We start from the raw sequence: 12,571 nt of genomic DNA, 5'->3' as shown, positions 1-12,571 counted from the left end.
GTTTCACTCTGGGAGATGGGAAAGGACCAGGAAAGTGGGAGAAGGAGGTGGAGTGGGCCCTGGGGCTTATTTTACTTTTGGAAACATGTGAAAATATTACATAATCAAAACTTAACCATAAGAATATCCTTAAAGAATGATTCTGTGGGACTTCCCTGATGGTCCAGTGGTTGAGAATCCACAATGCAGGGAACATGGGTTTGATCCCCTGTCCGAGAAGATCCCACATGTCTCTGGGCAACTAAGCATGGGTGTCACAACTATGAAGTCTGTGCTCTAGAGACCAGGAGCTGCAACTACTGAAGGCCACCCGCTCCAGAGCCCACCGTGCTCCACAAGAGAAGGCACTGCAATGAGAAGCCCGTGCACAGCAATTAGAGTAGCCCCCTCGAAGCAACGAAGACCCTGCGCAGCCAAGATAAATACATAAAATTAAAGACAGGAAAAAAAAAAAACTCAAAGCATAAAAAAAGAATGATTCTGTGGTTTCCTAAGGAACTTGCTCATAGTTTTTTATTTTTATAGTACAAGACGGTAAGCATGAGCCCATCTGTGTTGGAAGGGAATACTTCCTGTGTGTAAAGAGCTCACACCAACAACTTCAGTGCCTTGTTTGCCAAGTTCCAGGTGTAGAATCAGGGCCACCCGGCAGGACCCGGTGGGTTGCGAGGGGCTTGGTCTCCTGGGTGTTTTCCTGCTTATTCTGAAGACTGTAAATCAGCCCCCTTGTTCGTCCACTCAGGCAGGAAGAATGGGAGAGGAGCCATCCCCGGGTGGTGGTGCTGGGCCAGAGAAGCATGGTGGGACTCCCTGGGGAGGATGTGGGCCTGAGGGTCAGCACAAGCATCCCCCCCCCACCACCTGCACCTTCCACACAGGCCTGGGGCTGCCAGAGGGAGCGGGTGGAGGGCCCCTGAGGTCCACAGCAGAGCTGCCGTAGGACATCAGACACTTGATGACATTATTCTGACCCCTTAAGCACGAGGCTCTGGATCCACCAGCGCAAATTCTAGATCTGTTTCTTCTCTGACTCGTCACACAGCCTCAGTCCCTCTCGTCCCTGGAGCCCAGGATGCAGGGTGGTGTGGGCGCCAAACCCTCCCGCCACCTGCGCTGCGTGCAGCGGGGTCCCCAGGCGCCTGAAGCCGTTGGGGTTGGCCTCCAGGATTTGAGGTCAAGCTTGGCTGCTTCCCTGGTGCTGGTGGCCCCTGGCCCTACAGTGGGGTCAGACCACCTTCCAGTGTCCACAGGGGCCCATGGAGAACCACTCACATTTGGGATGGAGCAGAAAATAGTTGGGTTTGAAGTGGACTCTGCCACGAACCAATGGTGGGACCCAGGCCCAGCTGCCACAACTCATCTGTGGAACCGTTCTTGTTGCATTTCTGTGAGAACTGGGAGCTCAGGCTGGTCCTCAGCCTCGTGCTTCCCCTGCACAGTCCACACCCACGTGGTGGGCAGGAGCCTCGAAACAGTGAAAAAGACCTCCTGCAGCCCTCTTTGGAAGGATCACCATGCAGTTCTATCCGGGGATAGAAAAGAGGTCGGGTTGGGGAGAGTTGGAAGGGGAGGGCTGGGGGCTTAAGGGGGTCATAAAATTGCTTTATAAATGGGTTGTGATGGCAGCTGCAGGGAGTACACTTTTGTCAAAATCATATGCTAATACCTTGGAGCAACTAAACCCATGCGCCACGACTACTGCGCACTCTAGGGTACTCAAGCCGCAACTACGGAGCCCAAGTGCCTGGAGCCTGGGCTCAGCAACAAGAGAAGTCACTGCATTGAGAAGCCTGCTACCTCAAGGAAGAGTAGCGCCTGCTCACTGCAACTAGAGAAAGCCTGCGCAAAGCAATGAAAACCAAGTGCAGCCAAAAATACGTAAATGATTAAAACAAAAAACACTGCATGCTGAAAGGGATCATTTTCACTGTATGTAAACACTACCTTGGGCTTTCCCTAGTGGCTCAGTGGTAAAGAATCCACCTGCCAATGCAGGAAACATGGGAGGATCTCCTGGAGAAGGGAATGGCAACCCACTTCAGTATTCTTGCCTGGGAATACTGGCAAGAGGAGTACATAGAAGAGGAGCCTGGAGGGCTATAGCCCATGGGGGTCGCAAAGAGTCAAACACAACTTGACCAAACAACAACATCCACAACAAAACACCACCTTAAAATTTGTTTTTAATAAAAGAAAGAAAAAATACAGAAACAAAAACCTCAGCCATGATGGGTGTGCTGGGCTTCATTTTATAATTCTATTTACACACAGGTTTGAAATTTTCCCATATTAAGAAACAGACGAAAACCCAAGATCCTTGATCTGCTTAAAATCCTCCAATAGCCCCTTCTGACTCAGAATGAAAGCTGAAGACCCCATGTGGCCTCAGGGGTTTAAACCCACCACAGGGTCTTTGCACTGACTGTTCTCTCCGCCTGGACTGGGGTCCCTCACCTCCTTCAAGTCTTTCACTGAATGAGCCACAATTGGTTGAGGTCTTCAATACCATCTGAAGCTTCCCAAGGTACCTACTCACCGCTCCCCACACTGAGGCTCCAAACACTTGGTCTCTGTTTCCTTCTTGGCTTGGTGTCTCCCTCCCCTAGAACGTCCCTCCTGAAGAGCAAGGAGTTCGGTCTGTTTGTTCGCTGGGTACCCCTAGGACAGTGACCTGCACACAGTGGCTGCTCACATACTTGGGACCCAGTCTCAGCGTGGCCCTGCTCAGCCTTGGTCATGAGGGCTTTCAGGACCATCCACCTAAGACTTCTGCGACCCGATTCTGCTTTCTAACTTTGGGGTGGGGGGGGGTCACAGGTTCATTCAGCAGCCCCTCCCAGACACTCCTCCACAACCAGCATGCTTTGGGGTCGAAAGACAGACAACTCTGTAAACACCAATTTCTTGCTTCATTCTTTTATTGATCCACTGCCTTGTTCCACAAAGGATTTCTGCAATATTTGAAGATTCCAACAAGATAACAGACATTTAAAATCAGAGAAGAAATAAAGGAATCAAAAACAGGGAGGATCTTGGCCTCTCACGGTGGACCTGGTGTGCACTCGGCCCTGCCTGGAATCTCCCCTGGACCCGGGCTGGCAGGGGAGCTTCGACAAGGACATTCCAACGGAAGTGCACATGCAAAGTCCCAGAGTGGGAAATGGCACAGCCAGGTGATGGGATTTCCAGAAGCCTGTCTGGCTTCCCCACACCACTCAAGTTCTTTGGAGACAAAGAAGTCTCCTGAGACATACACAAGGTTACATCTCCTTCAGGATTGCAGTCAGCCCTGATTCAGCTCAAGTCAAAGCCCTCTCTGATCTCAGGATCCTTTTCTATTTCCTTGTAAATGATGACTCACTCTTCAACCCTGTTTTGTTTCCAAACTCTGTGATACAATGCACGTTTTTCTTTAAAACAACAACAACAAAAAAGTCTGCTATGATAGGATATTCTCAATAAATATATGCGACAAAGGACTCCTAACTAGATGACAAAAAGGACTCCAATAAAAAAAAAAAAAAAACGCCCACAAAAATAGATACCGAAAGGGCCAAGAAGTGGATGAAGAAGGTTCAGCCTCAGGGGTTGTCAGGGAAAGGTATACTGACACCTGTGAGCCACCACGTCACGTGCACCAGAACGGCTAGAACTAGAGACTGGTGACCAAAGGAGCACTCAGAACTGTTGGCAGGAGTGTAAAATGAGGTAGCCACTTTGGAAAAGGTCTGGTTAGTCCTCATAAAACTCATGGTCCTAAGACCATGTTCAAGAATGGTCACAGCATGTGTAATCCTAACGGTCAAAATCTAAAATCAACCCAAACGCCCATCAACAGTAGGCAGATAAGTACATTGTGGAATATGCACCTGGTGGAATACTACTCAGTCATGAAAAAGATACCCTCAACAACGTGGATTAATCTCACACAGAATGTTTTATAAGAAAAAAAGAACACTGAATCCTTAAAGGGCATACTATATGATATTGTTCACATGAAGTTTTAGGAAAAGCAAATTAGTCACAGGGTAGGGCAATGGCTGGAGGGGGAAACACAAACGATGGGCATCTTAAATCGGGCGGTGGTCACGTGGGAATGACATCACGCTCACGCCTTCACCAGCAAACTAATAAAACCTGCAGTCACGTGACTCGGTGGGCGGCTTTGGATCCCAGCAGTTGGGGAGGGGGTGGGGGGGAGGTGTTGTCCAGTCCTCTTTCAAAAATGTAGTCTGTTCCCCACTCACCCACCCAGAGTCCTGTGTGTCCTCAAGCAAGTCCCTGGCCCTCTTGGGACTCAATCCCCCCACCCCCACCACCCAGTGAGTGGGTCCAGGGATCTCCAAGGAGCTTCCCACATTTGTTTCTGGGGTTAGAGGTGGCCTTTCACCAGATCGCAAGCCAGGCTTCTCGGGACAATCGTTCCAGCGGTGTGTGACCCTCGCAGGTCTTCCCCAGGCGCCTGTGTCAAGCGCACCTACTTCTCGGCTTCATGAGCGCTTTCTGCAGCTTCCGGGGCTTTGCTGCGCGCAGGCACACAGCAACCACTGAGTAAATGGTGGCTGCGAGGGGACGGTTAGAACTGCCCTATAGGTCGAAACGTGTGTTTGAGACGGGGTCCTTGGGGGGTCCCCCAGAGTCTCCTGCAGGTCGGGGCCAGAGGCCCAAAGGCCCCAGCACAGAGCTGTGCGCGGCGCTGCGCCTTTAAGAGGCGAACGGAATGTATCAAAACAGAGCGGCTGCGCGCCCACTGGTCGCGCGCCGCACGTGACCGCACAGCTGATTTCCTGCTCCCCCCTTTTTGTTGCTGCGGCCGCCGCCGAGTGTCAATTTCCGCGCCGCCGCCTGCGGTCGCCCCCAGTGCGGCTCCGCGCGCTGCCCCCCGAGCCCGCCGCGCGCCCCTGGCCCGGGTCCGAGCGCCCATGGCGCAGTCGCCGGCAGCAGCGTCGCCGGGCGCGCCGGAGCAAGGCTGCCCCATCCGCGTGGAGCACGACCGTCGGCGTCGCCAGTTCACCGTCCGGCTCAACGGTAACGCCGGGCCCGCCCGCCCCCGCCTTTTGTCTGCGCGCCGCAGGGCCGGGGGCGCACTCGCGGGCCAGGTGGGGGCGGGCGCCCAGGGCGGCGCGAGCCCGGGAGCGGCGGAGGCAGGCGCCGGGCGGCTCCGGTCCCGCCTCGGCCCGGGGGAACCCGCACCTGCTTGGCCCGGCTGTTTTCCGGGATCCTGCCGAGGTCCCGGGGAGAGGGTGTCCCGCCATTTCCCCATTCCCGGTGTTGAGTGGCTTCTGGCTGCCTCTGCGAATCTTCGCTTCTTTGCTCGGAGGGGGCTGGAAGACCCTGCTAGACCGACCGGGGGCTGACGGATGGAGGGGCTTCGGCCCGTCAGGGGCGGGGCGGGGCGGGTACGGGGAGGGACGTTGTCTCCTTCAGACCCCGGCGGCTTTGGGGCTTGGCCAACTTGCCTCATCTCTGTGCGCCCGTTTCTCGCCTCTACAGTGGGATTAACTCCTGGCTGGTGGGAAGAATTGGATGCCCCAGTAAGAGTGAGGTTCAGAACAGCGCCTGCGGCAGGTAGTCAGTGCTGGAGGACTTTACTGATTTTTTTTTTTTTTTTTTTTTTTGCTGGCAGGGTCTTAGTTGTGGCATGCGAACTCTTAGTCGCGGCAATTTTGATTTTTTAGTTGGGGCCTGTAGGATCTAGTTCCTTGACCAACCGGGCGCCTTGCATTGGGCTCTCACTGGACCACCAGGGAAGTAATTGGGCATTACTTCTTAAACCAGAAGCGAAGTCAAGCCCTTCACCGCTTCCTAGTCCACGCCCCCTCCGCCTGATTGAGAAATGGAGGGTTGAATTCCTGGCATCCCACCCCTCTCTGTTAATAACTTTTTCCTCCCTCCCAGCTGGGCCTTCTGTGGTAGTGCCCAAGCTGGATGGGCCCGTATGGGCCACTGTGCCCTTGTCTGAGGAGGGAAGGGCGAGGCTTCCTGAGGTCAGGCAATGGGGGGAGGGGCAGAACTCGAATAGGGTCTTGTCTGGGCGGACTCCTCCCACCTGCGCTTGGAGGTTCTGTCGGAGCTGGGACTTCACCTTCTCAGACCCCATTTGGCTGTGCTCGGCTTCGAACCCGGCCCCAACACACGTCTGTTACAACCTACTCGTGACGTGGCCGTCACCACCCTGTGTTCAGAGGAGTAAGCTGAGGCCCCCGCAGGCCAGAACTCAAACACGTTTTCCTTCCTCTTCTCCGATATAGTGCCCACCCTGGCGCACCTGGCCGTGACTCTCAGGGCTCCCCTGCTACTCTCATTCCAAGAGGCCCCCTGGCTTTTCAAGGCTCCTGAGAGGCCTCTGATTTCCTTGTGGGTGTTCAGGAGACCCTCAACACTCAGAGAAAGAAGAAAAAGGGGACTTTTGGGGGTGTTCCTTCTTTTTTTCCCTAATGAGTACAGCCATTAGGGACATCCTCTTGAGTTGGCTGGGGTCAGGACTGGATGAGCCCAGCTGCCTTTGTAAACTTGTCCTGTCTGTCGCCTCCTGCTCAGATGGCTGACTCTAAAGTGGACCAGGATCCTTGGCCAAGTTCTCACCAGTCTACAAGACTGGGCTGTGTATCCAGGCTTGAAATGGTCTGGGTGTGTACAGGGGTGGGCCGAGGGCTCCTCTGTGCCCAGGCCCCAACCCTGCCTCAGCTGAGGAAGGGAATGGCCTGCCATGGTTTCAGCCAGGCCCTGGAAGCCAGCTCACTGTGCCCAGTGAGAGAGGTGGACACTGAGGCTGAGAGGTGGAGCAGCCCTGTGGCTCTTAGCACAGGTGTGTGCCAGCCATCCCCTGGCAGAGCTAGGCTGGTGAGTCCCCAGCAAGTTCCAGGTCTGGGGAGGAAAGAGCAGCTGTGTGCATTCAGTCCTTGGGTTTCCGGCTTGCCCCTCGCACTGGAGTCACTTACTTTATCCTCAGCATTGCGGGCGGTGTTGGTGGAGGGGCTGCTCTGCCCATTTTACAGAGGAGGAGACTGAGGCTAGGATAGGAGACTGACCAACATGCCTGCAGTCTTGCACCTTGGAGATAGAAGAACTAGGATTCATGCCACAAGTGCTTCTTGAGAGCTTACCATGTGCCACACATTATTGTAAGTGCTGGGGGCTCAGCCATCTGAGGGTCAGTGGACAATAAAGCATAGACCATCCTGAAGAACAAGACCTGTGAGAAATAAGGTTGGGGTGTTGGGAAGATGCCGGTGCTTTTTGTTTGTTTTTTTGGCCACACTGCATGGCATGTGGGATCTCAGTTCCCCAACCAGGGATCAAACCCTGCCCTCTGCAGTGGAAGCATAGAGTCTTAACCACTGGACCACCAGGCAAGTCCCAAGGGCTGTTGTTTAGAGTCAGGTGTCCAGGAGGACCACCCAAGAAGGAGGCAAAGAAGGGAGCTACGGTGGCAAGAGTGCTCCTTGTGGAGGGGGCGGCAAGTGCAAAGGCCCTGGGGTGCCTGATGTGTCCTGGGAGAAACAGAGCCAGGCCACAGGACAGAGGGCATCAAGAGGCATGGAGGCAGGTGGTGCGGGGCTGTGGCAGGCATTATGAGAACTTGGCCTTGACTCTGGGTGAGATGGGTGCCTGGGAGGGTTCTGAGCAGTGGGTGGATCAGATGTCATGGGCTCCCTCAGGCTGCCTGGGGGCAGGCAGTGTGAGCAGATGGGGAGAAAGCCCAGTTCCTCGGTGCTTGCTGAAGGAAGCGTGGATGGGGTGCTGACATGGGGTGTGAGAGGACATGGGTGCTCAGGCTTTTGTCTGACTGCCCGATCCAGGGCCTGAAATGCTGGGGTGACACGTGGGCTAACCTCAAATAATGAGGACCCAGCCCTGGGGGACTCTAGGGGAGGTGCCAGGAAGAGGGAGCAGCTGGCTGAGGCAGGTGGCCCTGAGGGCCGCGGGGAGGCCGCTGAGCTGAGGATGGGCGGGGTCTGACTCTGCTTCCATGGGGGGTGCAGGGGCCAGTGGACATGTGAACAGTGGTCAGATTCCAGACAGATATTGAAAGTTCTGCCCATGGGCCTGCCGAAGGCTCAGACTGGCATCTGAGAGATGTGCGAGAAGGACCCCAAGCACCTTGGCCTGGCTTGTTCGTGGCCGTGTCTCCAGCTCCCGAGAAGTGCCACGGACGGGCTCAGTGAACTTTTGTCAAGGGGTGCAGAGGGGTGGGTAAGCACGTGGTTGGATGGACAGACAGGCTGGCTGAGAGGCTGGAACTTCAGCTAAGTGTTTCTCTAGCAGGGGACTGGGGCAGACTGGTGCACCAGGCCTGAGAGGGTGTGAAGGTCAGTTGCCTGGGCCTCCTGGGCCTGGTCACTTTCCTGTGGACGCTGGTGTCTGCTGCTTCTGACCTTCCCCAGGGTCTAGTGGGTGGTCCAGCTCTCTGGTTTGTTCAGGCTCTGGGCTAGTTGGCAACTTGCTGAGTCCTGCTCTACATCCAGTGTTGGGCCTGGGGCTCCCATAGCACTGGGCAGGTGCTCCAGTGGGGGTGTAGAGAGCTGGGCCTTAGGGGGCACCGGGAGCACTGGGATGCTAAGCTTGATGATAGCAGAAAAGGCCACATGGGGCTCGGTGTGTTCTAGATGCTGTTCTAAGCACACTAATCCTCCAGACACTCTTCCTGAGGAGTGCTCCGTTGCATCCATACTTTGTGGATGAGGAACTGAGGCAAGGAGAGGTGATTCCAGACCCAGCACCGAACCCCTGACCCTCCCCCCAGGCCTCCCTGCTCGTTCAGGGCCTCACCCACCCACCCCCTCCCCACAGGATGTCATGACCGGGCAGTTCTGCTCTATGAGTATGTGGGCAAGCGGATCGTGGACCTACAGCACACGGAGGTCCCTGACGCCTACCGTGGGCGCGGCATCGCCAAGCACCTGGCCAAGGTAGGGCATGGAGGCTGACCCCACTCAGAGGAGACCAGGCCCAGTGGTGGCCAGGCCCCACCCTCCCATGGGCTGCAACTGCCACCTACCCCCTGTCACCTGTACGCCCCCACCTCCCAGGCCGGGCCCTCAAGGACCCAGACGCCTGCCTTATGTGGGGCGCTCACTGCTGGGACCCAGCGTGCATGGATGGTAGGTGCCCAGTGAACTCTCCAGGGGGCCGAGCCTGGCGCCAAGGGTGAGGGTGGCCGTGAGTCCCCTAAAAGCTGCTCGGGGCCCTGCCCTCTGCCACCCTCCTGTCTCTACTGCCCCTCTGCCCTTTTCAGGGGCGGCTCTGTGCTGGTCTGTGGGGCCATCCTGTTACCAAGAAGGAGCCCTGGGTAACAGGAGCGGGGTGGGAATCTGTTGGGCATGAGGGCGCTTACCTGCAGCCCCCAGTTCATCCTCAGAATGGGAGAAGAGATTGGAATCCTATCACCAGAGGGTCTCGGGCTGAAACCGGGGGTCAGGTGTGTGGGGTGCTCAGGCGGTTCCAGACCCACTGGTTCAACAACTGCAGGCTGACCACTCCTACTGCTGGCCTTGGGATCCCTGTGAACACTGAGCGACCTCTGCTGGGAGCAGAGGGAGCCCCAGGTGCCCTGATCCAGCCTACAGGGGTGGCTTCCTGGAGGAGGCATCCGGTGAAGAATGAGTGGAGAAGAGGGTTCTCCCGGGGCGGATCTGACCCTGGTCCCCTCACTTCCCTGCCATGTCCCTCAGGCAGTTTATCAGTCTGCCTGGGTTTCCCAGCTGTAACGGGAGTGGTGACAGCACCTCTGCCTCCGTTGCAGACCCAAGGGAAAGCCTGGGGTGTGAGGGACTGGGGCTCTGACCACTCTTCTCTCTGCCTGGCTGCCAGGCCGCTCTGGACTTTGTGGTGGAGGAGGACCTGAGAGCCCATGTCACATGCTGGTACATCCAGAAGTTCGTCAAGGAGAACCCCCTACCGCAGTACCTGGAGCGCCTGCAGCCATAGCCCTGGCTCCACAGGGCTCGAGCCCACCTATCGGACCCCCAGGCTTTGCCCTGGCCTCCGTGTGCTCTCAGGAATCCTGGTCCCCACGGGGGACGGACTCAGAGTTATTTTTGTAAGGACACTCATCTGTGGCCCTGGGAGGCGGCTGGCCAAGGATGGGCCGTGGTCCAGCTGCCATGGCGAAGCGGAGCCCGGCTGTTCCTGCTCTGCAGACGGTGTGAGGGCCTGCAGTCGAGATCAGAACATGTGGATGGGGGCGTCCCTCTGGCCATGCCGGATCCCCCTTGCTGCTCCATGCTCTGTGAGGGGCAGCAGGGGGTCTTCTCCCCAGATGAGGAGCAATAAGGAACTATGTGTGCCAACTTCCAGGGGCATTGGGCCAAGCGAGGTGGCCCCCATGCTGCCCCTGCTCTTGACTGTGTGCCTGGTGCAGGAGATGACTACAACCACGGGAGCCCTCCCTGATGAACAGGGCCAGGAATGGGCTGGGTGCCAGTCCAGGCTCAGGCTCACACACACACACACACGGCTGGTATCTCCTTTACATACACACATGCATTCACACGTGGCTGGTGTCTCCTTGGCAACCCACCCTGCAGGATAGTGGTCCTCTCCCTCCACCCCACCCCCATGCCCACCCTCCCCTTTCCATCTGAGTGTCTTGGGGATCCCTGCCCCTCATTGTGGGTGAGCTTTCTCAAAGAGGACCCTTGAGCTGGGGTGGGAGGGATAAAGCTGTCCTTCACAAACCATTCTCACCACCCAGAGGAAGAAGCAGTTCGGAGGGATTCCTGTGCAAACGCCACATGTCAGAGCGTCCTTCCCTTCCTGCAAGCCCGTGGCCCATCAGGAGTCTGAGGCCCCTCCCAGACTCCCTTCCTGGGAACAGCTTGGGGAGCACCTCAGCACCTTTGTTCTGTGGAGCCTGCCTTTTTGGGGACTTCTTTTGGGGGCTGGTTGAAGCTCAGAGTACAGCCTCCTGTGTCCTGCTCCCCACAGGGGCCGAATTCATGCCTGCTCCCCTGTGGGGCCAGAGGGCAGCTCAGGAGTCCCGTCCCTCTGGGGCTGAGATGTGAGTTAACAGTGAACCCCTGGGATGACACGGCCCCTTCAGGCCACTGGCTGGGGTGGACTGCTTGCCCCAGTGACCCCTCCATTTCTGACCTCGGCAGTCCTCTCCAGGGTGCTCCCACTTATATACATCTCATCCAGAAGTGGGGACATCTCCATCTACATGTGTTCAAAGGCCTGGCAGCCCTGAGTCACTGTCCTCAGCCCCCACATCCCTCCCAGTGCCCAGCCCCCTTCTGGCCTCCAGGAATTCTTAGAGGTTGCAGAGCACCCTCCCTTTCCCTCTCTGCCCCTGGCTGTGTTTGCAGAAAGCTTTGGGAGAAGCCCTTCCAAGGCCACACATGTGCCCTCCTGGTGCAGCGTAAGAGGAGAGTAGGTAGTGGGCATGAGGGTGGCAGCCCAGGCTCTGGGCCATTTTCCTCTCCATCATCACCCCCTCTCCATCATCACCCCCTCCCCATCCACACTCCCCATGTTCAAGCACAGACTCCGTCATGAAAACTCTGCAGTAGCTCAGAGAGCTGGTGCTGATGCCTTTGCGGCCTTCTGGGCGACGCAACCTGGTTCCAGGAGGCATTGTCCATGGGAGGGTGTCCTGCAACAGTGGCACAGGGGACCCCAGGGCAAGTTGCATGTGGAGGGACCGGAGGGCTGGGTGGCACAAGGGGGCCCACCATGCCCCAGCCTGCACCTATGTTCTCCCAGCGGGTGACTCTGGCTACCCGGCTGGCACACACAGCACTTAGCACTTGAACCAGGGATATACAGGGTCCCCAGGGCCCTGCGACACTGGGCCAGGGACCGCTCGTCCCCAGTTTCTGCAGGTGCAACCTGGGCCCCCTTGCCTCAGGCTGCCTTACAAAATGCTGCTGCTCTCAATACGGCCCTTGACAGCAGCAATGGCCAACTCCCCCAATTAGGTGGGTGTGCTGCAGACCCAACCCTGGAACCCCAGTCTCCTCCAGCAGCACTCCCAATCCTGACACTGCCGGTGCTAGCCCGACTGTGTGACGTCTCAGCCTCGCCCTCCCGCCCCACCCATCCCAGGAAACTTGGGGAACCCTCACTCAGGAGGCAGGTCACGTGGGTCAGTTTGTGTGCCGCCAGCAGGGAACGGGAAAGCTCAGACCTATCAGGCCCCCAGCAGATGGCCCCATGGTCACATGCTCTTCTGCCAGGACCGTTTGGTAGGTCTCACCCAGTTGAGACAGGCGGCCACCCATGTGCCTTTCCCACTCAGGACCTGCTGCAGGTGGCGTCTGGGCCAGAGCTGGTCTCCAGACGGAGTGCATGACATTTCAATAAAAGGTGTGACCCAGTGTGGCTCTAGGACTGCTTCTGGAAGGGCAGGGGTGCTCGCCTCCGCTCCACCCCCAGGGCAGCCAGGCTCCCTGGGGTGGGAAGCCCTCGGGAGTGGGAGGAGCGAGAAGGGCAGACCTGGCAGGTGTCTGGACTCCTGCATCCTCACTGGCAGGGAAGTGAGGCCCTGAGGTGCAGGTGGCATCAGGATCCGGGGGTCTGCTGGCTGCGCCTGTACCTCCTCCCAGGCATGGACCCCTCTGACTGAGGT

General features: G+C 57.1%; 1 protein-coding gene across 2 annotated transcripts; it reads left to right on the top strand.

Annotated features, from left to right (window-relative positions):
- Positions 1–4,828: 4,828 nt before the first annotated feature.
- Positions 4,829–12,320, top strand: NATD1 (N-acetyltransferase domain containing 1). 2 transcript variants are annotated; one of them, XM_027974748.2, is made up of 3 exons: positions 4,829–5,028; positions 8,794–8,912; positions 9,814–12,320. In XM_027974748.2, exons 1-3 carry the CDS (start codon positions 4,923–4,925, stop codon positions 9,928–9,930), a joined length of 342 nt encoding a protein of 113 aa, XP_027830549.1. In that variant the 5' UTR covers positions 4,829–4,922; the 3' UTR covers positions 9,931–12,320. The 2 variants fall into 2 exon arrangements, with proteins under 2 accessions (XP_027830549.1, XP_042111707.1); XM_042255773.1 differs by lacking the exon at positions 4,829–5,028 and adding an exon at positions 5,346–5,568.
- Positions 12,321–12,571: the final 251 nt, after the last annotated feature.

This window comes from Ovis aries, chromosome 11, assembly GCF_016772045.2.
Source record: "Ovis aries strain OAR_USU_Benz2616 breed Rambouillet chromosome 11, ARS-UI_Ramb_v3.0, whole genome shotgun sequence".
Taxonomy (NCBI): domain Eukaryota; kingdom Metazoa; phylum Chordata; class Mammalia; order Artiodactyla; family Bovidae; genus Ovis; species Ovis aries.
Note: the sequence above shows the minus strand (reverse complement) of the source record. Positions and strands in the feature narration are given on the sequence as shown.

Bases quoted from the DNA above. Each gene is read 5' to 3' on its own strand.
- NATD1 (XM_042255773.1), top strand. From the start codon at position 5,361: ATGGAGGGGCTTCGGCCCGTCAGGGGCGGGGCGGGGCGGGTACGGGGA. The intron at 5,569-8,793 runs GTAGTCAGTGCT...CCCTCCCCACAG, and splicing joins CAGAACAGCGCCTGCGGCAG to GATGTCATGACCGGGCAGTT. The intron at 8,913-9,813 runs GTAGGGCATGGA...CCTGGCTGCCAG, and splicing joins TCGCCAAGCACCTGGCCAAG to GCCGCTCTGGACTTTGTGGT.